The sequence below is a fragment of the Myotis yumanensis genome, unplaced genomic scaffold, assembly GCF_028538775.1.
Source record: "Myotis yumanensis isolate MYYU_CA2020_CCGP unplaced genomic scaffold, mMyoYum1.0.hap1 SCAF_5, whole genome shotgun sequence".
Lineage (NCBI taxonomy): Eukaryota > Metazoa > Chordata > Mammalia > Chiroptera > Vespertilionidae > Myotis > Myotis yumanensis.
The window spans coordinates 32,520,072-32,545,950 of NW_027223756.1; the positions used below are offsets into that span (position 1 = coordinate 32,520,072).

At 49.8% G+C, this 25,879-nt stretch overlaps 1 protein-coding gene and 1 pseudogene across 4 annotated transcripts in view; one reads left to right on the forward strand and one right to left on the reverse strand.

Moving 5' to 3' along the window:
* SLC25A48 (solute carrier family 25 member 48) overlaps nucleotides 1-25,650 on the reverse strand; it is a 39,832-nt gene extending 14,182 nt beyond the window's left edge. The window contains exons 1-4 of one of the 4 annotated variants that reach the window (XM_070414956.1): nucleotides 25,554-25,650; nucleotides 20,466-20,509; nucleotides 16,516-16,587; nucleotides 13,832-14,090 (exon numbers count right to left, since the gene is read on the reverse strand). In XM_070414956.1, coding sequence (XP_070271057.1) covers nucleotides 13,832-14,090; nucleotides 16,516-16,587; nucleotides 20,466-20,509; nucleotides 25,554-25,599 — 421 coding nt within the window. In that variant the 5' untranslated portion in view covers nucleotides 25,600-25,650. The remainder of the gene's footprint in view (nucleotides 1-13,831; nucleotides 14,091-16,515; nucleotides 16,588-20,465; nucleotides 20,510-25,553) is intronic. The other 3 variants (XM_070414952.1, XM_070414955.1, XM_070414953.1) reach the window with 3 other exon arrangements.
* Nucleotides 18,945-19,328, forward strand: LOC139010469 (small ribosomal subunit protein eS12-like; annotated as a pseudogene).
* Nucleotides 25,651-25,879: the final 229 nt, after the last annotated feature.

Genomic DNA, 25,879 nt, shown 5'->3' on the forward strand with positions numbered 1-25,879 from the left:
CATGGCCAGAGAGACCTCCCTGTCCCCATGCAGGTAAAGCAGACTTAGTCTCAACTTGTTCCCATCTTAAAGAACTACCATGACATGCCTAGGAAGAAAGCTTGCCTATTTTGCCACCACGCCTATTTTGCCACCGGGGTTTAACTCCCAGAATGCACCATTTCTGATTTTCCACATCTGGCAAAGAGGAACATCAGTTTCATTATACAGTTGAACTTCCAAGTTCCCCAAATAGTTCCATCTTTATTAGAGGAAAGGTCAGGACAAGACATTCGGCTCCATGGTGCCGCGGTCCAAACTGGAGATTTGGGGGTAAAGTGCAACCTGTCCTTTCACGCATCCCAGAGTAAGTGAGGTCAAGGAGGAGGTTTCCATTTTCCTAGGAAATGTGCTTGAAAAAACGAATCCTGCATTTTCCTTTTGTGGGGTGGGGAGTGGGGACGAGCACCCACAGCCACACATGTTCAGACAACTGCAGTGTGGGCAGGAGACTGAGTCCCACTCACTTCTACAGCCGATCCCACAGGAAGTGAGTTACTTTTAGTGGCCACTTTTGGGGGGCACAGGGCCCTCTGAGCTCAGAGCAAGATCAGACACTGTGGTCTTTTAAAGCCCACTGAGACGTCACTGGACACCCCTTCCTCTCCCAAATCTACCATAACACGGCTGGGGTCATCCGGGGATATTTTGGCACAAGACAAACTAGGTGTAATTGTCCCAACATAAACTTTGCCTGGCCACTCAAGTCCAAGTGCAGTGATCTGAGTAAGAGTTTTAATGAATCAGCGATGGAAATGAGGTGGCTTTCTGAAGTTACTGATTGAAGGAGCGTGCCTGATAACATCCTGCTGATTCAGAGGATGGATGTTGAAAACAGTTCCAACTGGCCCTGGGGATAGAGAACCCGAACTTTCCTTTTCTTTCCAGAGTGAGCAATAAGGAAATCCTCCCCAGTTCTCCCAGGTTTGTTACACAAGCAATCTAGCTTTTATTGCTTGAGTATGATCCACTTATGACTATGAAAGCAGTAAAATTATGATGGTGATGACCATCATCTGAATACTGACTCGAGCCTGAACTGGCGGCCAGTGCCTTCTGGGCACAAGTTGATACTGCGAAGGCCTTGGGACTCCACGGGACTCCCTCCTCCCCATGTAATAACAAGTGTTGTTTAAAAAAACAAAAGACTTTTTATTTGAAAAAAATTTTTCAAATTTGAAAAAAAAGACAAAAAAGAAAAAAATTGTATAAAGAACACCCTTAATATTCACTATCCAGATTCGCCTGTTGTTAACATTTATTTTATGGTTTGCGCACTCTCCCCTCCCCCCCACCCCTTCTCCCTCAAACATGCTCATGCAATGACTGAGCAGCTGCCACTGTCCCCGTGCCTAAACCTGTCTGGGCTGTTCGTCTCCAGGCAACAGTGACCTGACCTGGGGTCAAGGTTTCACACGTCAGCTATGGGTATGATGTGGGTTTCAGGACTTACAGATTGAAGGGCAGAATCTGATAAGGTCCTCCTTGTCAGAAGGTGTCAATGTTGGGAAAACACTTGCCAAACCTTGACCCAGCCTTTCGAACAAGACCCAAACCTGCACTTCTTTTCGGTTTCCCCAAGGTAAGCAATAGGAAATTCTTTATATATGCATGCATATATAGTTTTATATTCTGAACCATTTTAGGGTGAATTATATACAAAATGGCCCTTTACCCTTAAATACTTCATGTATTTTCTAAGAACAGGGTGTTGTCTTACATACCATAGTGCAGTTATTGGTTTCATAACCTACGTTGACAATACTGTTATCTAATGTGCCGTCTATATTCACATTGTATTTGACCTCATAATGACCTTTATAGCATCCTTCTCCTTCCCCAGCACAGAATCCAGTCTACTCAGGTGTTGCATTTAGTCATCATGTCTCTTTAGCTTCCTTTAAGCTGCAGCCTTTCCACAACCTTTCTTTGTCTTTATGACACTGACATTTTTTTTGAGAACTCACTGCCCCCCTTCTTGTAAACAGAACTTTCCTCATTTGGGGTTTGTTTGATGTTTCCTTGTTATTGTGTTGAGGTTATGAGTTCCTGGCCCAGCCTCCTCCTATTCTCACTTCTTTTCCCATGAAGACTAATCACTTTCAAGAGCCTTCTCTGGCCTCCTATGCTTGTTTTGCAGTTTGTTTTTTAATTGAGGTATACTTTACATTCAATTAAAGGTATAGCTATTAAGTGCACAAAAGGAGAGTTTTGACAAGGGTCGCTACACCCCACTGAGAAGATGACATCTTATACTTAAACTATTTTGGTTTCAGCCCACTCAGGCAGTGCAAAAATTCCAGATCTACCTATCCTCTCCCGCTTTTCAAGGTAAAGAACTCTGCCCATCCACATGTCACTCAATGAGAAGCATAGCTTTCTTTTAGGCGATGGTCGTTCTGGCCCATCTGCATTAGCAGTAGTGGTATGGACGATTCATCTGGGCCACAAAGCAGAAACTGGTATCAGTTGCTCAGAACACAAGATGCTCTGTGGCTGGGGCAGGGAGGTGTGGCCCTGAGAGGTAAAACCGGGGAGCCTTGACAGCTAGACATAGAAAAGCACTGAGTGAGAGTTCTGGGTAACGCTAGCAGTGGACCAATTTTAGTTTGTGAAAAACGAATTTTGATCCCTAAAAACTGACTTGGGAGGGTGCTGGCAAGCAGTTCTTGGAAATATGCACAACTGAATTCCATGGCCTCCCCTGTCATTCCTGCAAGGACCCTGAGGAAGGAGGCCAGGTGCGGAACCAGTGCCATGTGTCTTCACTTAACACCATAGATAGCCCGGCCGGCATGGCTCAGTGGTTGAGCGTCGACCTATGAACCAGGAGGTCATAGTTCGATTCCTGATCAGGGCATGTGCCCGGTTTGCAGGCTTGATCCCCAGTGGGAACATGCAGGAGGCAGTCAATCAATGATTCTCTCTCATAATTGATGCTTCTACCTCTCTCTCCCTCTCCCTTCTTCTCTGAAATCAATAAAAATATTAAAAATTAAAATTAAAAAACAAAACACCATAGATAGGCTCCTGTGACTCTAAGCAAAATGATATGTAAAGAAACTACTTTTCCACAAGCTAATTGATATAAACAAGAGTTAAATTCCGACAGCATGTTTCTGGTCACAAAAACTTCTTCAAACTTCTAAATAAGTAATCAAAACACTTCTAATATTAAACATTGAAATAAATGTGAGCTATATGCACATTTAAGAAAGATTCATAGAAAACAAGAAAAAGAATTATTTTCCAACCCATTTATTCCAATTCAGGATTTCAGGTGGCCAGAGCCTCTCCTAGCAGCTCAGGGTGTGGCATGACCCACGCTGGACAGACAGACAGACACACACACACACACACACACACACACACACACACACACACACTCAGACTGGAACAACTTAGACAGGCCAATTCACCTACCATTGGGATGTGCAAGGAAACCTGAGGACCCAGAGAAAAGCCACGCAGGCATGGGAAGAATGTGCAACTCCACACAGACAGTGGCTCCTGCCTGGAATTGATTTTTCTCATCGTTGTTATAAAATGACGTTGAATGAAATGATGTCATTCAAGGCCCTGCTGTACTCAGCTCACACTGCACCACTGATCTCAGCCTGTTGTTCCTGAACTGTCAGGACTTGGGCTGAGGGGTGTACACATGCATGTGAAGGGATTCACATTAGGTTCTGTTATTTTGAAGAGGTGAAATGTATTTTGTTTCTCTAATTATAATTTTTTGCTCTAAAATGAGAATAAGATTATGAGTCAAATTATACTCATTTCTTATCATGGGTGCTTCCCTATTGGACCATTTTTTGCTGTGCTCTCTAAGTCAAGAGCTATGACCTTTCACAATGATAGGTATGGGTTATATATCTCAAACGCTCGTAATGCCTGTGTTTTTCTTTGTTTTGCCCAAATTCAGTTAGGATCATCTCAAGCGCTCTATACCAAGACTGGCAGGATGTTCAAAGTCAATGAAATTGGCTCCCACTCTGCCCCTAATTTTCTCCTTGGAGTGGAAGAGGGCCTACAAAGTTCTAAAAGACCCTCCTCCAGACCCCTCCCACCTTGTCTGGAGTGGCCCACCCCCTAGATGTGGCTCTGACCTCACTGCCCTGCACCAGTGGCCAGTGCCTTGCCTGCCTCCTCCCTGGCCAGGAGGTCCCTTTGAAGAAGACTCTGCAGAGGGTGGGGACTTCCAGGTTTGGCCAATCATAAAGTACCCTGCAAGCACCTCTTGGGGGTCCTTCCAGACACAGGTCAGGGTTCCCACAGACCTGCCACTACTGCTCCTCTTCTCAGAACCCAGGACCACACCACAGCAGCCACTGTGCCCTTATTAGATACAAACAGGGAAAGTTCCATTTCTTTCCCTTTCTTAGACAATGCCATTCAATTCCTTCAATGGACCATCACCCTGCACATAGGAAAGCTCACTGAAACACAAAGGCTGGTCACTGATTTACAGAGGGCCTGGCCCTCAGCAACACAAAGGCCTGGCCACTCTCTGGAAAGGAAAGCACCACCAGGCTACCCCTGTATGTGAGCACATAGGGGGTCACTTTCCATAGAAAATCCCTGACAAATTGGCCACCCACAGACGAGGCACTGCTGGTCCCCAGTCAGTGACGCGCGGGTTTACCAAATGTCCTGTGCTCAGATATGTCAGGGCCATGGGGCTCTCAATAGGAAGTGGCAAACATGGAGTTATTTCAACAGACACAAGAATCTGAGAGCACCGTAGATGGAGAGAACCCCTCAAATACCTGACACATACATTATGGCCATTTTTTTCCCTCACGTGTAGGTGCTATTATGGAGAATAAAAAAATATGTACTTAAATATTCTAACCCACAGTAGCTTCTTGTCATACATGTTTTCTTAACCCATGAAAATGGGAAGGATGGTTGCTGCTGTATGGGTTGGACCCCATTTTACATATAAAAAGGGACTCAGAAGAAGCTGGGAGCCGCCAGCCCATGCCGAGGCTGTACCCCTGTTACGCTCTGTCCTGATAGCTGCTATTTTGCTCTCACTGGTATTTCCTGCCATCGGTTAACTTCCAGACGGCAGGAATCACACACTGTGGTGTGTCCCAGGGCACTGTGACCTTGTACCTGACACTGTGCCCCATGTATGTGCTTCAACATCCGTTCAATGAGCACCCAAGCATCTGATTGAGCAGATCTCAAATGTTCACCTCCCATCACCCATCTTGGCATTCATCCAAGCCTAGCCCTATCTGGTCCTTCCGCCAGAGGCTATATGAACTAAAAGAAAGTTATAGCACAATCCCAGGAACCTGGCTGTGGATGGCTTAAAGCTTCAAACAGGACACCAAGAGCCAAACTTGGATGCCATCTGACATTGACTGGCACAAAAGTACCTCCTGGGAGGCCCGAAATCAGCATATAAAACAGTTAGCCTCTCCCTTCCTCTCTGAAATCAATAAAAAATATTAAAAATATAAGATACCTAGGAATAAATTAAACCAAGGAGGTAAAAGGCCTGTATTCAGGAAACTATAGGACATTGGAAAAGAAATAGAGAAAGATACAAACAAGTGGAAGCATATATCATGTTCATGGATTGGAAAAAATTCATTAAAATGTCCACACTACCCAAATCCATCTATAAATTAAATTCAATCTCAACTAAAATACCATTAGCATACTTCACAGATTTGGAACAAATATTCCAAAAATTTATATGGCACCGTAAAAGACTTCGAATAGCCACAGCAATCTTGAGAAAGAAGATCAAGGTTAGAGGGATCACAATACCAGATATGAAATTATACTACAAAGTCATTGTAACCAAACAGCCTGGCTACCGGCACAAGAACAGGCATATAGATCAACTGAACAGAACAGAGAACCCAGGACTTGATCCATGTCAATATGATCAATTCATATTTGACAAAGGAGGCAAGTACATACAATGGAGTAAAGGCAGTCTCTTCAATAAATAGTGTTGGGAAAATTGGACAGGTACATGCAAAAAGATGAAACTAGACCACCAACTTATACCATAAATAAGAATAAACTAAAAAATGGATAAAAGACTTAAATATAAGTCACAAAACTATAAAAATCCTAGAAGAAAACATAGGCAGTAAAATCTCAGACATCTCTCATAGCAGAATTTTCGCCAATACATCTCCTAGGGCAAGAGAAACAAAAGAAAAATTAAACAAATGAGACTATATCAAACTAACAAGCTTCTGCACAGCTAAAGAAAACTTCCTCAAAGTGAAAAGGAAACCCATTGTATGGAAGAACATATATGCCAATGATATATCTGATAAGGGCTTCCAAATTATATATGGAACTCATACAACTCAACCAAAATAAAACAAACAATCCAATTAAAAAATGGCTAGAAGATCTGAACAGACACTTCTCCAAAGAGGACATACAAAAGACATATGAAAAAGTGCTCAACATCACTAATCATCAGAGAGATGCAAATTAGAACAATAATGAGGTACTACCTCAGCCCTGCCAGAATGGCTACCATCAATAAATCAACAAACAACAAATGTTGGCATGGATATGAGGAAAAGGGAACCCTAGTACATTGCTGGTCAGAATGCAGACTGGTGCAGCCACTGTGGGAAACAGTATGGATATTTCTAAAAAAAAGTTTAAAATAGAACTTCCATTTAACTCAAAGCTCCCACTTCTGGGAATATATCCTAAGAATCCCAAAACACCAATCAGAAAGAATATATGCACCACTATGTTTATAGCAGCATTATTTACAACAGCTAAGATCTGGAAACAGCTCAAGTCCCATCAGTAGATGAGTGGGTTACAAAAGCTGTGGTATAGTTCTGGCTAGTGTGGCTCAGTGGTAGAAGTTGGTCTGAGCACCTACTGAGTTCGATTCCCAGCCAAGGGCATGTACCTGGGTTGCAGGTTCATTTCCTGGCTCTGGTTGGGTGTGTGCAGAAGACAACCACTCAATGTCTCTCTCTCTTCCCTCCCTGCCTTCTACTCTCTCTCTCTAAAAATCAATGGAAAAAATATCCTTGAGTGAGGATTAAGAAAAAAACACGTGGCACATTTATACCATGAAATACTATAATACTATGCAGTTGTTAAAAAGAAGGATCTCTTACCCTTTGTGACAGCTGGATGGACTTGGAGAGCATTATGCTAGTGAAATAAGCCCGTCAGAAGAAGACAAATATCACATGGTCTCACTCATATGTGGAATCTAATGAAAAAAATAAACTAAGGAATAAATAGGTCCAGAGACATGGAAGCATGCAACAGATTGACAGATATCAGAGGAAAGGGGAGGGGACAGGAAGAGATTAACCAAAGAACTTACATGTACATATGCTTTACCCATGGACACAGACAATAGTGCAGTGAAGGGCTGGGGTGGGATGAGTTGGGAGATGGGCGGATGGGGGTTAAGGGGGGGATGGGGGACATCTGTAATACCCTCAACAATAAAGAAAGGAAGGCAGGCAGGCAGGCAGGCAGGAAGGAAGGAAGGAAGGAAGGAAGGAAGGAAGGAAGGAAATATCCAAATCATGGTCCCAGCGACTGCATAGTCTCAGATGCTTGGAGGCACCCAGTAATGTGCATGTGCCTCCTCCAGGAGTCAGGTGGGCGTTACCGCTGTGGTTGGGGCTGGAGCAGGCTGTGTAACCCCTCATTCGTTTCCCCAGGATATTACCAACTGGCAAACTCTTGCCTAGTTCCTGTTTCCAAAGAGTCCAGCAGTTTCCCCATGATCTGAAGGGTCCAAGGTATGCAGACAGTTTAGTGGAAAGAACCCTGAATTGGGAGCATCCGGGATTTGCTTTGTGACTCAGTGCCATTTACTGTACAACCTGGTGCAAAGAAATCCACCTGGGGCCTCAGTTTCCTCATCATTTATAAAAGAGGAAGAATAAGTGGCCTGTCCACATCATTTGGTTTTTGTGAAAACTAAGGGCAAATGTTGGCAAAGGTACTTTACTAAAACGCATGTTGTGCAAATGTTCTTTCCTCGAGGCAAATTGCTATCATTCCTAATTTTATGACCCTGTCCTGCTGTGCCTCAGGATTCCGGAAATGCTGGACCTGCCAACCTGAGGCAGCTGTGGCATGCTGCCAAGGCTGCTGGGAAAGATTGTGAATTCCCGCACGGGGCCAAGAACTACCAATACTAATGTCAAGTCCAGAAATCAGGACAATACTTGCTCTTGTCAATTGATTCAAAGAACAAATAGATGTGTCACCAACATACGTTACTTCACAATGGTGTGTTCTGTTGCAGTCACCTTTGTTCATCTCTGGTAGCTTTGTGGGGCCACAGTTTGAAAAAGACTCAATCAAACTGACCAGAATTCAAGGACTCCTGTGGAATGACATGACTAAATGCATGGCCTGTCCACAATCCCCCTCCGTCCACTTCTGGGCTGCCACTGCTCCCACCCTCACTTCCTAATAGCAGCCAGAGCCTGTGTGAGAAGGAGGCCTAGGCCAGTGATGGCGAACCTACGACACGTGTGTCAGAGGTGACACTCGAACTCATTTTTTGGTTGATTTTTCTTTGTTAAATGGCATTTAAATATATAAAATAAATATCAAAAATATAAGTCTTTGTTTTACTATGGTTGCAAATATCAAAAATTTTCTATATGTGACACGGCACCAGAGTTAAGTTAGGGTTTTTCAAAATGCTGACATGCCGAGCTCAAAAGGTTCGCCATCACTGGCCTAGGCTGTGTGGTCCTGGCTTGTCTCCACTTTTTGTGCCCCTTGTCGTGCTCTGGGGGTTCCTGCCTTCCCACATAGGCTTCCCTTCAGGAAAGTTAGCATCAGTAAGTCCTGCCCTGCACTAGCAAAGTATTGGAAAACCCATTGTATCAGAAGGCTGCTCCTCCCAAGGCCAACCTGCGTAGGGAAGAGTTGTTTATCTTGGCAGTCACACATCTTTATAGCAGCAATAAAACCACGCTGCCAGAGAGACCAACTGATGTATGGAGGGCTCTGAGGCACAGCTGGTGATCTTCCCAGACAGACACTGCTGAAGATGCGGGGAAACTGGAGAAGTGCTTTCACCCCAGTGGTCAGCGTGGGGATTCCTGGGCTCAAACAGGCTTTGTGTTCTGGGTGCAGTGGACGACCTCGTCCGGATCCGCCTCCGCACTGACCTCTCTTCTCTGACCCCGCAGCCCAGCCGGGCTCCTCTTGACACACCCAGAGACCAGGACCCTTTCCTCCTCCAATCCTGGCCACACGCTGCCCCCTTTATTCTATGCACATTACCTTGAACATGGTAGAGGCCAGCACCTTCCCTTCCTTCCCCTTGCCCTCAGAATTCTCTCTGAAATGTCTCTTTCCTTGTCCTCTCTCAACTTGGAAAGAAAGCCTTCTTCCTTCTCCACCCCTTGGTCTCTGTGCCCAGGGTCACCCCTACCTCAGCAATCCTCCCTTCTCTCTGCTGCCCGACGCTGCTGACAGGAGCCTCTCGGGCCTCTGTTTCCCCTGCTGCGGAGCTGGGTGGCCCGGGCAATGCCCTGTCCCACCTGAAACAACTGAGTGAGCAGGTAAGCCACCTAACCTGAGCCTCAGTTTCCCTACCTGTAAAATAAAGAGAATGACAGTGCCTATTCACAGCTGTGATGACTTAATCACTGAAGGTACGTTAGTGTCATTATAGCTCTCTGCTCCTTCCCAAATTTTTTTACTGTTTTCTCATGGATGTCCATCCTCTGCTTTTTTGCAGCTCGCCTTGACATTGGTACCTGATGTCATGACTATGCCTGTCACTTCTATGTCTGACATTCCAGCTGTGGTCCCACAGGCACCTCACACGTGAGCCAAGCCAAACGCATCACGCCCTCCCTCAAGCCTGCCTGCCAGCCAGTTCCCAAGCAGCGGCGATAAGCATGTATTGATCGCCTCCTGTACGCCAAGCACTGTCTCACACACGTCATTTGCCATTTAATTCCCAATGTGGGAGGTTCCACTCAACAGTCACCCAACTTTGAAATCCCTGGGCCATTTTTGACACTTTCTTCTCCCCTGCATGGCTGGTTGGTTCTACATCATCGATGCCTGCTGCCCCGCACCTGAGCCCATCCTCAGCTAAGAAAGCCACACCCTTCACAACTCACCCGCATCTTCCCCTCCCTGCACTGCACGTCCACACTAACCAAGGCTCTCACGACCCGTCACGTGCCTGCCTTTCCTGCCACCGACTCTTTCCCTACACTGTGCCTCTCCTTGTCCATACCCCATCTCTAAATCCTAGCCAGTATCCAAAGACCCGGTCAACAGCCACGTCCTCTCTGGAGCCTCCTGATCTACAGCACCAGGCTCCAAGGTTCTAGTGTCCTCGACCGGCCCTGCTCATTCTATACATCTGACTTCCCACCAGACTGCACTCCCTGAAGGCAGGGGCTGTGGCCTGATGCCTCTGATTTACCTGCTGTGTTTGGCTCAGAGCAGGGACTGGAAATACCAGTGAATGAACGAGTCAGAGTGAACTCAAACAGGTGTGGCAGTCAGCCCTGTGCCTCCTGCTGGGCCTGGGGAAGTCACCCGGATGGCCAGCACAGAGTTAATGCCCAGGCCTCTTCTAACCCCCCAAATCTGCCCTCTGGTGGTATTGAGGGCTTTCTGATCTGCATATTGATTAGGCTCTTACTGAAAACACAGACCAGATGGGGGAGGAATGAGTGCTGTTGGCCATCGGCCTCTAGGCTGGGACTTGGCCAGCAGGGCTCCCCGTGGGGCTCATGACTGTGCAAAGGGTAATGATGACTCTAAAAGGGAGGGTCCCTTTGCAGGTGCCCGCTGTCAAGGCCACGTCCCACTGAACTCAGGCCAGCTCTTCCTTGTTTGCCAAGTGGCAGAGGCCCAGGAGGAAGAGTTTATGAGGGATACTGCTGTTCTGGACGCAATGGCAGTCAGTGCCAATGGAAACTCTCTCTGACCTCCAGCAACCCCACATGTAAGCTGGCAAAGCCCTCTGTATACCAATTTCACATGTACCATGAATCTTAAAATGACCAGAGCCTTTGACCCTCTCAGGAATCAAAGAGCCCACACATTTAGGGAAGTAATCCTAAATAAAGGCAATTCTTTATGGAAAAGTTTGCTAACGACATCACTATTGTTAGAAGAGGAAAAACTGTAAACCATCTAAATGTTCATCACTAGAATGACTGTTAAATAATAAGCTTACTAAATCATAGCTAGCACTGATTTCCACTTTTCAGTGCATTAGAACCTTCATGTATAACATTATCCCATTCCATCCTGGATGCAAAATAGCTGCTATTATGCCTGCTTTGCAAATGAGTAACCTGAGGCTTGGCCATGTTAGGTGAGGTGTCCAAAGTTTCTTGACACTGGCAGAGATTAGAAGCAGGTAGTCTAACTCCAGAAACTAAATTGTGACCACACGCATCAGCCTTCTCAGAGTGTGTGTGTGTGTCTTTGCACGCGCGTGTCTATTTGATGGAATATTGCACATCCTTTAAAAATATTATCCATCTATTTTAAAATAACCTATATGCTATTTTAATAACAAAAATATTTGTTATAATGTTGAGCTAAAAACAGAATATGAAACTGCCTAGGTAATATGAGTATAACCTCCTAAAATATTTAATCTATCTGTATAGAAAAGGAAAAGGAAATGTGTGTTAACAGTGATTGTAGCCCAGATGGTATAGCTCAGTGGTTGAGTGTCAGCATATGAACCAGGAGGTCACGGTTCAATTTCCGGACAGGGCACATGCCTGGGTTGCTGGCTTGATCCCCAGTAGGGGGTGTGCAGGAGGCCGCCAATCAGTGATTTCTCTCTTTTCATTGATGTTCCTCTCTCTCCCTTCCTCTCTGAAATCAATTAAAATCCATTTTAGAAAAAGAACCCAGGGATTGCATTTGGGAGGATGGGCCTCTTCTCCCTCTATAGTCCATGCTGTGCATTTTCAGCCACGGGTCACCACCAATGGACAATCAGGCTTTTGTAGAACCACTGGCTTTATATTTGCAAATCTGCCAAGCAGTGACCTGAGCTGCAGAGAAGCCGGAGGTTTCCGGCACTTGGCTTTGGCACATGGGCGTAGTCTCCCATGGCTCAGTGTCACCACCCAGGAAGTGCATGGGCAGTTCAGGGGCCACAAGCCGTGAGCAATCCCACAAGCCCTGTTCAAGGCTGCTGGAGACGCCCACTTCAGCCCAGTCACCACGCAGAGAGGACCTGACCCAGAGCAGCGACCACAACTTGCAGCCAGCCCCTGCCTGCACTGCACTTTGGGCTGTGCGGTGTCCTGTTGTGTTTGGCTTTGTTTTTAATTGAATTATCTAATAATTTCCCATTGAAAGACCCCACAGATAAATCTAGCTTTCTGCTGTCTCTTAAAAATCAAAAGATCCAGGCCCCGTGGCAACTGTCAGCAGGATCTAGCCACTCCCTCGGATGAGATGTGGGCTCACCACTCCTTACTGCCTCCATGTGCGCAAGATGATGCACGTACTTCCACCACTGCCTTCCTAACAGCAGAGTGATGTGGGAAGGGCAGGACGTCTGTGTCCATGTTCAATGGAAAGAGGAAAAATGAAACGTAGGCCAGGAGGGCTGTGGGTAGCAACCAGGGAAAGAGGTTTCATTCTCTGCTCACTTCTGTGACCTCCCTGGTCCCAATCAGTCTGAGTTTTCTCCCTCTGGCCTCAAGGGTTCCCGAGGAACAGTTCAAGGCCAGTCCGGACTCCCTCCCGCTGGGCAGGGAGCGCAGGCTGAATCAAGGTGCCTGGGCTGCGGCAGCAGACCCGCTAGCTGGGCTGCTTCTGCGCCAGCTCTGGGAGCTCAGTCTGTGGTCACAGGCAGCAGGCTGCTGGGGAGAGGGGTCTTCTCCACGGGGGCAGTCAGCCCCGTTGGATGCCTGAGGTGACAGGAAGGGTCACGAATCCAGCCCTCCTGTTATACAGAGCAGGAGGCTGAGGCCTTGGAAGGGGCAGTATCTTCCCTGAGGAGACAGAGTGAAATCAGAGCCAAGACCCAAACTCCAAGGTGCTGAAATTTGTCTTCTAAGACCCCCAGCTCATCCTTCTAGATCCGGCACCTTCTCCTCAGCACAGGAAGTGCCTCCTGGTACTCTCCCTCCTCCTTGGTCTGAACCACTCCCAGGAGAAGATGCGGGAGCCTCTCAGCAGGAGGAAGTGACAGGAGCAGGAGTGGCCACAGGGCGCACCGAGAAATGAAGCTTTCACTGGGGTGTCAGGGGCGAGGAGAGGAGCAGTCCCCTTCACACCCCTGCGGCCTGTCCCGGTGCGAGGCACAGGCACGTGGGCAGGTGTGGCTTGGAGACCTATGCCCCGTGCCTGGCTTCCTGCTCTGCTGTTACCCTTTTTCAATTCTTAATGACTTTGAACAAGGATCCCACATTTTCCCTTTTCACTGGGCGCTGCAAATTGCGTAGCTGGTCCTCACTCACAGAGATTAATCGTGTCCCTGAATTAGTGCCTTGACCTCTGGGAGCCTCAGTTTTCTCCTCTGTAAATGGAAAGGGTAACAGCATCTGCCTCACAGAATGGCCACAAAGACGAATTAAGAGAACACAAGCAGAGCTCCCAGCATGCCCAGCACATGGTAAATACGTAACCAGTGAGAGTACCTATCTAGGTAAAGGAATAATAATGACAGACTATTACATGAGCACATAGATGCCCTGCTCAATAGAAAGGATGTTATCCCCGTACCCCAAAAATGGCAAATGAGGAGGGGGTCCCAGGTGCCCAGACACCAGGCCCCTCCCAGGCCTCTTACTTTCCCGAAATGCCTGTGTTTGCATCTGCAGGCGGATCTTGATGAGGTCCACAGGCGTGCCCAGTCCGACGGACACCACGCCGGCCACCATGCTGGCCAGGAGCAGGTCTGACAGGGTGCGGGGTGGGCTGGCCTCAGGCTCCCTGCTGTGGAGCTGGCTGAGGATCCTCTGCGTGTTACTGAAGACCCCAAACACCACCGAGTTGTACACGGCGATGCTGGCCAGGGGGAAGGACATGCCCTTGAAGAAGCCGAACACCTGTGGGGAAACCGGGAGAGGACGCGTGAGAACTGCAGGCGGTGCCAAGCTCCCCACACTGTCCTGGGCACAGACCTGTCCTCCTGCAGGCTCGTGGGGAGACATAAATCCATGTGCCAGTGAAGAGGACACAGGCAGATGCAGATGTGAAAGGAGATGGATGTGAGGACATTCCTGCCCTGAGGAGAAACCAGCTTCTGCGTAAAGTCTTGTTGACAGAGGGTGTGTCCTGGGCCTGTAACCAGTATTTGCCCTGGATGCTGTGACAGGAAGGGAGTGGCAGTTGTCTTAGGCTGTGTCTGAGGGGGTCTGTGGAGCCCTAGTGGGTAAGTGGGCTTGCCAAGCATCTCACACACCCTCCTCATTGCCACTCCCACAAAAGCTTTCTCTGGGCACTTGCCACACATGTGCCAGGCCTTGGGGCCAACAATAAGAAGGAAAGCTTCCCTGAGTTCAGGGTCTGGGGGCGGAGTGGGGGAGGGGTGAATCTGGATGGACAAATCCCATATAATAAAGAGGTAATATGCAAATTGACTGTCATACCCTCACAAAGATGGCTGCCTACGACCAGGCCAGCAGGGGGGTTAGTGAGGGACGACCAAATGACTGAACAGCAGGCTGTGTGGGGCAACCAAGCTGGCGGGGGGGGGCGGGGGGGAGCATGAGGGGCAACCAGGCCGGCAGAGGGGAGCAGTTGGGGGTGACCAGGCTGGCGGGGGAGGGGGAGGGGGAGTTAGGAGTGATCAGGCTGGCAGGGGGGAGGGGCAGTTAGGGGCAACCAGGCCAGCAGGGGGGGCAGTTAGGGGCAATCAGGCAGGCAGGCAGGTGAGTGATTAGGAGCCAGTGGTCCAGGATTATGAAAGGGATGTCCGACTGCTGGTTTAGGCCTGATCCCTGGGGGTCAGACATCCCCCAAGGGGTCCCGAATTGGGGAGGGTGCAGGCTGGGCTGTGGGGACCCCCCCCCCCTCAAAATGCATGAATTTCATGCACCGGGCCTCTAGTGAAACTATAATGTGCTATGCTGTGGTGAGGGACTAAGAAGAGGTGCCACAGCCCCCAGGGACACCTGGGCCAGCCTGCAGATGGGTGCCCCTGAGCAGGGGTGTCTCTCGGAAGAAGAGCTCAAGGAAAGAGCCCCGGGAAAAACAGCATAGAAAGGCTTCTGCACGCAGGCAGGACACTGGAGGCTGCGGAGAAGGTCCTTCAGACTGTAAGCTCAGTGAACAGCACAGATGCTCTGTAGACACGGGAAATCCCACAGCCTTGGAGGAGTCAGGGTGGCATCTGAGCCCCACCCCACGCCCAAGGTGAAAATCCTGGAAGCCGTTGCACAGACTCAGGCCTCATGCAGACCTGCTAATCCCAAATGTGTGCCTGCACCTTATGTGCCAGAGATAGGACACCTCACACATGCACGTTTGCTCACACATGCAGCACACACACACACACACACATGCACACACACACACACACATGCCCTGCTTCTCCTCTTCCTCAGGTCACCTGGGTCATTGCTAAGCCCTGAGCTGCTGTGTCTCAGAGGAACATCCATCGTCCCCACAGAAACCATGGAGCTGACACTGGCTGGCAGACACGTGGGGGACATGTGCCAACAGGGAGAATCAACAACCGCTTCCCGGGCACTGAGGGATTGCGCATTACCCTGGAACAGTTAGTACCAGGTTGGTAGGACTCGCCCAGTTCTAAAGCAGCCTATCAGAGAGATCCAGGCCACGTCCCATGGGGACAGTGGTCAACAATGGGGCCACATTTCTGGTGACTCGAAGACAAGCCTGGGACTGCCATGGGGCTAACACCTGGCCATTGCTTTAAATCAACAGGTCATGTCATCCTAAATTTTACAGTTTATTTTAAATCCCCCCAAAAGAGGCCTTAGATAGTCTCCCTAAAGCATCCGATAATTCTCAAGAAGGACACCTGATGCATCTTCTATAAAACATTATTCAGCCTTTCCCCATTTGCAAAGAAAGATCTTGGGTCCCAGGGCCTCGAGCTGTGTTTCAAGCCAGCCGTGGGCGTGTGATGGCGGAGCGCCTGGCTCCAGCACTGGATGAAAGGAAGCCTGTGAGCACATGGTACCAGCCACTCACTCAGTTTTGAAAACCTGACAGGTCACCCTGTTTCCTGCAGGAATTTTCCACACTGTGGTGAATCTCTCCAAAGCAGTTATACAAAACCAGGTTTTTTCTCCCATAGCATCACACTAGGTGGCAGGGTTAGGTGGTGTGAGCTGATCAGGGAAAATGGAGCTAAATGTGATGAGCGGGAATAGACTGGCCTCCACCCAACCTGCCGGTGGCAGGGCTGTGGCCACGTCCCCAGGCCTGGGTGGGCTTCACCCCATTCTGTGGGAGGCCCTGGTGGGGGTGGCTCCAGCGCCCACCCGCCCAAGGGGCACTTACACTCTCCTTCCTGTACACCATGCGGATGCAGCTGAGGGTGTTCCCATAGCCCACGCCGGCCTGCAGGCGAGTCTGCAGAGAGAGGCAAGGGGGTGAGGCCAGGGAGAGGTGCTGAGCTTCCAGCACTGGAGCCCCCAGCAGGAAGGAAGGCCCTGCCCAAAGTGACCCCGGCAGGAGGGAGGGCTGGGCTCGGTCCTGGACAGGCTGGCCCTGTCCTTCTCTGGGCGTCCCATGCAGACCTTCTCCTGGTCCAAGAGAAGAACAAAGGTCAGTTTGTTGAACAAACGCGATGCTTGTTGGGGGATGTCTGATCTCTGCCTCAGGTACAAAAAGCTAACTGGTGTTGTGGCTCTGTCTGTCACTCTGCCCTCCCAATATTCCCGGGAAGTGACCTGCTCCGCTCACCTCCAGAGCCCTTCACCTCTCACCGGAGTGATGGCCTGGCCCCTCCATGGCCCCTGCTCTCCCTCACTCCTGACACAGTCAGACTGATCTCTGATGGTCTGATGAATTGTGTCACTGCTGCTTATGGCTGTCCAGGGGCCTCCTATCAACTTCGAGTAGACTCTGTGTGTTTAGTCAGCACCCAGGAGGCCTGGGTGAGCGCCCAAACCTACCTCACACCCCACCCTGCCATTTCCTCCATCCCCTGCCTCCGCCCCACCATGTACAGCACATTCCCTGAAGCATTGGTTTTTCCTGCCTCCAGAACTTTCCACCTCTGTTCTTACCCCAAAGGCTCTTCCTTCAGCACCCGCTCATCTTTTTGGTCTGAGTTCAATGTTGCCATGGTGACATTTGTTTGCCTGTTTACCGAGGGTTTGTTTGCACGCCTCGTCTCCTACTGCCCTCTTGTCCTGGAGCCAAGTGGGCCCTCGCTTCTGGCCCCTCTGCACTGTCTGGTGTGGAAGGTGTGGTGTCCTCTAATGGGGGCTGGCCATGGTGATCAGGGGCATCATGAGGGCACAGAGGGTCCAAATAAGCCCATGAAAGTGCCCAGGGCGCCCTCTATCCTGGTCTCAGAGGGTTCTACTTCTTTTAAGATGTGTGGCCTATAATTCCCCATTACAATACTTCCTGCCCTGGCCGGTTTTCCTCAGTAGTTAGGGCATCAGCCCTTAGACCGAAGGGTCTTGGGTTTGATTCCTGGTCAAGGGCACGTACCTCGGTTGTAGGTTCCCTTGCCCTGGTACACACCGCATCAGCATAAACCGTAAATGTAATGCTGTGCCAGGAGCCAGGTAAGAATCCTGGCCCCAGCCCCACTGTCATCAAACAGCAGTGACAAGAAAGCTGCAGGCAGGGCAAGGAAACTTTGACCCAACTCAGCACCCAGGTAGGTCTCCTAGCTTGGCTCTCCCATGGGCCAGTCTGGGGCTTGAGACACATCCCAGCGTATGGCCCACTCATTGCTCTACCCTCAGTGCTTTCTGCCCATTTCACAAATGAGGACACCAAGGTTCAGGGAGATTAAGTGCTGTGCCCTGGTCCCAGGAGAGCAGGTAGGGAGGCTGGACTGGACCAGGGCTATTCTGACTCTGAAGCTCTGCCCAGACCTTTGTCAGTGGAAGGGAATCTAGAGAAAATGTCAGCCAGAGGAAAGAAGGAGGAGGATGTTCTGGGGAGAAATGGCCCTGGGACACCCCCCTGGGCTGGACCCAGAGGCTGGCCATGTAAGCTGGCATCACCAGGCTGCACCCAGCAGGGTGGTTCTCAGGCTGAGCAGACACTGGCTTTTATGAATCAAAAAGGGTCCCCTCCAGATGCTCAGGGGACAGAGTGAAGAGAGGAGGAGAGCTCCAGCCTTTTCAGGTGACATGTGGCCAGACCTGCCTATGCAAGGGGGCATGGAGGCTCCAACAAGGCCCACCCACCCCTGGCCAGCCCAGGGCGAGGGAAGGACACTCTCTCAGGAGACGCAGAGTGCACCTGCATTAGGAGTGCGGCTAGAAGGCCCTGTGGTCCAACACCAATGCCTTGCCATCCCCACGGCGCCCACACAAAGTGGTTGCTGTGTGAGCAGAAGGCAGAGCCCGAATGAGGAACACGAGGAGCCAAGAAGTATCCTCCACTATGTAAGACAAGTAGACGAACCTCCCATCCAAAGGGAACAGGCCTGAGCTCTGACCTAGGAGGGCCACTGTCACACAGGGAGGGGATGGGGGAGCGCAGGGGCAGCAGCCCTGTGAGAAGGGCCTCGAGGCTCCTCTTCATGTGTGACCTGAGCAGAGCTTTATATTTAGATCTGGATGTCACTGTTTGAGGCCATGCTCCCAGAGTATGGCTCCGAGTCCTGCTCACCTCTGGGGACAGGTGGTAGGGGTGGGAGTGGAGTCAAAAAATGCTCCTCTTCCCCTGTCGCTGCGGAGTTACGCAGAGGCGGAGACTTGGGTGCGTTCAAGATTCGGCTCTACCCATAACCCACTGCCATGGCTGGGGAAGGCATGGCTGCTGGGGGTGTAATGGACGTTAATACTGCTCTGCAAGAGGTGCTGAAGACCACCCTCACCCACAGCCTAGCGTGGAATTCTCGAAGCTGCCAAAGCCTCAGACAAGGGCCAAGCCCCCCTTTGTACTTGCATCCAGCTGTGATGAGCCTATTACTTCCAGTTGGGGGAGGCTCTTTGTGCTGACACCAAATCACCCTAATTAAGGTTGACGACAAGAAACTAGGGGAATGGTGGCCTCTGTAACGTCGACAGAGAGGGAAACACCGTAAAGTGGTTGGTTGCAGCTGCGTGGTGGTTAAGGACTATGGCAAAGAGTCTCGGGCTCAGGGTGTCATCAAGGAGTACTTCAAACGCAAGAAATGAGCAAATAAACTTGGCTTTTGTTTATTAAAAAAAAATGCTCCTGCCCGGCCGGCATTGCTAGTGGTTGAGCATTGACCTATGAACCAGGAGGCCAGGGTCCTATTCCCGGGGTTGCAGGCTCTATCCCCAGTGTGGGGCTTGCAGGAGGCATCCAATCAATGATTCTCTCTCATTGTTGATGTTTCTATCTCTCTCTCTCTCTCTCTCTCTCTCTCTCTCTCCCTCTCTGAAATCAATAAAAAATATATTTTTTAACAAGTGCTTCTTGTAGTAGCTCACTCCTTGCTGTGTGACCTGAGGCCAGCCCTCCCCGCTCTGAGCCAGCTTCTACATCTGTGGATCTAGGGTATGGGTGGGCAAACTTTTTGACTCGAGGGCCACAATGGGTTCTTAAACTGGACCAGAGGGCCGGAACAAAAGCATGGATGGAGTGTTTGTGTGAACTAATATAAATTCAAAGTAAACATCATTACATAAAAGGGTACAGTCTTTTTTTTTTTTTTTTTTTTAGTTTTATTCATTTCAAACTGGCCCGATCCGGCCTGCGGGCCGTAGTTTGCCCACAGCTGATCTAGGGGCTGAGTGACCCCATGCCAGATGGCCCTGCTGGCTCCAGAGTCCTCACACCAGCTCATAACGGCTTTCCCTTCCCAGCCCAGGTCCAGAGTCCTACCCTGACACCAAGGCCTCCGAGGGCTGAGTGCCGACCTCCCTGTCCTGGCTTCAGATCCACAGCTGCTGTCAGAAACCTGGTGTGTCAGCAAACTGGCCGTGCCGGTCTTTCCCAGGTACGCCCCACGAAGTGTCCCCAGCTCAGTGCCTATTTCTCATCACCTAGAACCCAGCCTTACATTTGGGGCTCAGAGGCTAAGTCACACTTGGGCTTATAGGACTCTCGCCAGTGCCTTCCCCCATCCCCACAGCTCATGAGAACCTAGAGCCAGAAACGAGACATTCGTCAAAACAAAATCACTGCCAAGCAATGAGGATAGAGCCATTCCAAACCAGGCCTCCTGGCACCACACCCCCATGAACTGGCACAGAGAGCCTGCCTTAGGCTGGAGACGGGATCAGACACGGCAGGCAGACTCACTCCAGGCCCTTCCCAACAGGTAATGATGAACAGGGCCATCGTACCTTGACCGTGTCCAGAGGGTAGCCGACAATGACACTGGCTGCACCTGTGGATGGAAGAATACCAGGTCACTCAGCCTGCACTTGCACTTGCTGGCTCTTGGGATAGGACAGAGGGCTCAGGCACTTACATTCACTTATTCTAGCAATGCCCACTCACCAGAGAGGCCTCGCCATGTGCTAGGCACTGGCCAAGGCATGGAGGAAGGCAGAGAAAAAGTGGAGTAAAACCCAGTTCTGCCCTAAGAAACAAGCGCACCCTCCCCACCCCTCATGAAGAGCGGTGAAGGTGCTGGGATAACTGGATATTTACATGCAAAAGAATGAAGTTAGACACAGTCGCTCCTACCATATACAAGATTAACTCAAAATAGAACACAGACCTAAATGGAAACCTTAAAACTATAAAAGCCACATACTAAAACTCAGGGGAAAATCTTCATGACCTTAGATTTATAGTAGATTCTTAGATATGACACCAAAGGCACAAGTAACAAATGAAAAAAAATAGATACATTGAACATCATAAACATTTTAAACTTTTGTGCATCAAAGGATACTATTAAGAAAATGAAGTCAACCTACAGAATGGGGGGAAATATTGACAAATCATATGTTGATAAGAACCTAGTACCCAGAATATGTAAAGAACTCTTACATCTTAAAAAAAAATGGGCAAAGGACTTGAAGAAACATTTCTCCAAAGAAGAAATGCAAATGACTAACAAGTACAGGAAAAGATGCTCCACATCATTAGTCATTAGGGAAATGCACATCAGAATCACAGCGAGATCCCCCTCCACACCCTCTAGGACAGCTACCATTTAAACCAAAGAAGAGGAAAGCAAGTGTCATCGAGTATATGAGGAAATTAGAACTCTCATACATTGCTGGTGGAAATATAAAATGGTGCATGCCTTGCCGGCGTGGCTCAGTGGTTGAGCATCAGCCTATAAACCAGGAGGTCACGGGTTCGATACCCACATGCCCGGGTTGCGGGCTCGATCCCCAGTGGGGACATGCAGGAGGCAGCTGATTGATCAGTGATTCTCTCTCATCATTGATGTATCTATCTCTCTCCCTCTCCCTTCCTCTCTGAAATCAATAAAAATATATTTTAAAAAATAAAACTTAAATAAAAATAAAAAAGAAATATAAAATGGTGCAGCCACTGTGGAAAACAGTGCGGCAGTTCCTCAAAAAGTTAAGTATTGAATTACCAAATGACCCAGCAATTCCATTCCTAGGCAAATATCCAGAAGAAATGAAAACAGGCACTCAAACAAGTACATGTGCACACATGCTCATAGCAGCACTATCCACAACCGGCAGCAGGTGGAAACAGCCCAATTGCCCATCACTGGATGAACGGATAAACAAAATGTGGTCTACCCATAGGATGGGATGTTATTAGCTATAACTAGGAATGAAGTGCTGATACAGGTCACAGTGTGGATGAACGCTGAAAACATGATGAAAATGAAGAGGCCAGACTGATTCCATCTATATGAATTATCCAGAATAGGTAAATCCATAGAGACAGAAAGCAGACTGGCAATTGCCAAGGCTTGGGGGAGGGGAGACAGGAGTGGCGGCATGGATCCAGGGACTTCGTTGGGCAAGAGGAAAATGCTCTGGAACTAGATAGAGGTGATGGTTACAGGGCACGTGAATGTACTAGATGCCACGGAATCGCACACTCTAAAACGGCTAATTTTATGTTCTGTAAATTCATCTCAAAAGAGGGGGAGGATATGAAGAGAAAACCTAGAGACTTTTCAGTTACCTGCAGGCTACTTAACTTAAGCTGTGTAGGTGGAAATAATATTAGCACCTACTTCACAGCCCCACTGTAAGAGTAACACGAGGTTATGAATATAAGTGCCAAGAGAGAGCCTAGCACTTACAGGACATTCAAAAAGAGATGCTGCTGCTATTGATTTTATTTTATGTTTAGAGAAGGCCTCTTTGAAAAGGTGATGGATACTCTGGGTCTTTTCACAGGAAAATGCCTACCCATACACATTCACAAGACTGGAACCATTTTGGAGGGAAGGTTACTCTGAGGTCATGTAGATTAAGCAGCCCTTATTGGAGAAGTCAGTGGCGATGAGATTGAAACAGGAGCCATTTTTCTAAGACAAATTCTTCATCACAGTGATGAGGAAGAAAGTGTCTCTGCTCACCAGGTAAGGTAGGAAAGGGGTACTAAAATATGAGATATTTACAGGGAAAGAAACCAGCTCTTGGTCTAGAACCTCCCGACCCTTCACAGCCTCTGCTTCCCACAGAATTGGGCAGAAGCAGAAAGGTGATGGACAGCTGGGAGCTGGAACATTCACTCCACATGAACCCTTCCCAGCAGGGAAGGAAGGAGTCTGGTCCTCAGGCTCCGGCTGCTCCCTACCCCCGTGAGTGCATCCTTCACTATGGGCATCACTCAGGACCACGCCCCAGATCCAGCCCTGGGCCAGCATCTCCCTGTTCATTTAGCTGGCCCATCTGAAAGCAGGGATGCAATATAAGAAATCAGATTATCAGGCCGTGGGACTCTACAGACCAGTACAATTTCAAACAAAATGTGAAGGATGTAATGGTGAAATTTTACCGTGCGAGGTCATTAAGAAAACAGCACAGACAAGCACAGGGGTTAAAATGGCCCTGATGCCAGACTGCCTGGGTTACTCCAGGGCTCACGCCACAGGAGGGCCTTGGGAAAGCCACTGAATTTCTCCATGTGTCCTCATCTGTAAAATGGGGATGTAATAATCGTAGCTACCTCATCTATAATAATAAAAGCGTAATATGCTAATTAGACCATACATCTTCCGGATGTCCTTCCTGATGAAGCCAGGGCTGGAGGGAAGCCAGCCTGAGTCCTGGGTGCCTGCGGGTGGCCCGAGGGAAGCCAGCCCAGGTCCTGGTGCCTGCTGGAGGCCGGAGGAGGGAAACCTGGGTCCCGGATGCCAGAGGGAAGCCGGTGCCGGCAGCAGGGGGGAAGGAAGGCCTACTCTTGAACGAATTTTTGTGCATCGGGCCTCTAGTTGGAATTATAAAGAAATATACATAAACAGACACAAGAGACCACATATTTTTGGTTCCATTAATATAAGGTATCCAGAAAAGACTAATTTATAGAGCCAGGAAGTAGGTTTGTGGCTGCCCAGAGGGTAAAGGAGGGGATGGGGTTTAACGGTAAATGGGTATAAGGATCTTACACGGGATGAAAATGTTCCCAAACTAATTTATGGTAATGGTTTCGCAACTTGGTGAAGTTATTATCAATCACTGAATTGTACACTTGAAATGGGTGAATTTTATGATATGTAAAATAACCTGAAAGTTATTTTTAAAATATACACAGAGCACTTAGCACCTGGTACCCACTAAGTAGTCACTGTTACTACACTCACCATTTCATGGAAGCAAACAAAAAAAAAAGTTAACATCAACAAAATACACACATTTACAGAATAAAGGGCACTCCACCACTTGCTGTGTGCACTGGGGAGGGTCTCCGTGTCATCAGAGACTTGGAGCTCCTCTGACAGCTTTAGCCTCCAGGCGCAGGGGTCCTCAGACTTTTTAAACAGGGCGCCAGTTCACTGTCCCTCAGACCATTGGAGGGCCGGACTATAGTTTAAAAAAAAAACTAGTGGGCTGCTAAGCAACAGGCAGCTGCAGCAAAAACCCGGCGGGCCGGATAAATGTTTTCGGTGGGCCCATGTGGCCCGCGGGCTGTAGTTTGAGGACCCCTGCTCCAGGGGGTTTCTACACCAAGCCTCCAGCAGCCCTGCTGAAGTGTCTGGCTGCGAGGGACGCAGCGGAGGGAAACCTTTCCCTGGGAATGGCTGGAGGGCTGTCTAAAGAGGGCCTCCAGGTGCAGCCCCCCGAGTGGGAAAATTAGGAGGCAGGTCTCAGCCAACCCGAGAGAGCCAGTGTCAGCTTAGAATTGCCCACCCTGAAAGGAGCCACCTCTGCTCAGGACGGTGAGAAGCAGATGCCCTGCAGCCATCTGTGGGGGGCAGTGTAGATGCCTGCTAGGTGGGAGGGGGTGCCAGAAGGGGAAGGACCTGGGATGCTATCTGGCCTGTTGCCCGCTCCCCCCCTTCTCTGTTTCCTACAAATCTCCTGGTCTCCTCCATACCTAGAATGCTTGGGGGGGGGGGGGGGGGGGGGCACAAACACACCATATCCTCTGCCTCAGAACCTCAATATTTTATTTTGTCTTTGGGGAGGGGCTGCATTTGCCAACATCCCTTTGCCGATGGTCCTCTTAGATGGGACCACAAGGGAGATATTTTACAGTAAGTCCCTCAAACCTTCCCCCCTATTCCCACTTATACCTGAGAAATGGAGGGACTGACCTATGGGGAAGAGAAGAATGGAGAAGGAAATGGATGAACCTCCTGAGCAAGCAAACCCATCTCAGGCCCAGCAGAGCGCGGCTCCTGCAGGGGTACAAGGGACCACAGTGCCAGGAGGGGGGCTCTGACAGTTGGCAGCGGCTGAAGAGGAGAGGGGTTCCAACTATCTGCTCCCTCCAGCCGGGGCACCCCTAGGACCAGCCTGATCACGCGGTGGGGCTTCCCATTCTGCGCAGGGCCAGAGGCCAAGCGCCACCCTCACCCACAAGTTCCTGCGTGCCGCGTCCCCAAATTCAGGTGCGCCCCGGGCCACCAAAGGGTGTGCACGCGCCGAGACGCTCCATTGGCTGTCGGCTTAATCATTACCGGACCAAGCTCCGCGGATCCTAGCTTGGAGGCAACTCGGGAGCTCAGGTGAACCTCAGTGAGCTCAGGTGAACCTCCGTGAGGCTCGCGGAGTTCAGGCGGGCAGCCCGTGGGGAACTCAAGATCCCCAGCGCGGGCGGCGGGCTCTCCCCGCAGCAGGTGGCGCGCGCGGCGCGGGCAGGACCCGCAGGCAGGACCCGCAGGCAGGACCCGCAGGCACAAGAGCACCCTGGTCCGGCCCGGGGTGTACACTCAGCCCACGAGGCTCCCGGCTCGCCTCTTTCTGTCTCTCGGACCCGGGGGTCTCCCTAAAGCACACACACCTCTTGGGGGCCCCTCCCACCCATGGTGGGCTCACCTCCGATCCAGCCCGCCGCAAAGTCTTCCAGCTGGAAGCTGCCCATGGCCGGGGCCGCGGCAATGCGCCCGCCCGGGCCGGGTCGGTGCCCATTCAATGTGTGAGGGGCGTGGCCCGCGGGAGGGGCGCTCGGAGGAGGGAGGAGGAGGAGGAGGAGGAGGAGGAGGAGGAGGAGGAGGAGGAGGAGGAGGAGGAGGAGGAGGAGGAGGAAGAGGAGGAGGAGGAGGACAGCAGAGCTCCCAGCGCCGGCGGCGACGCCCAGCCCGGCCTCCAGTCCCGGGCGCCCACAGCACGCCCCCAGCGGACCTTAAAGGCGCAGCAGGCAG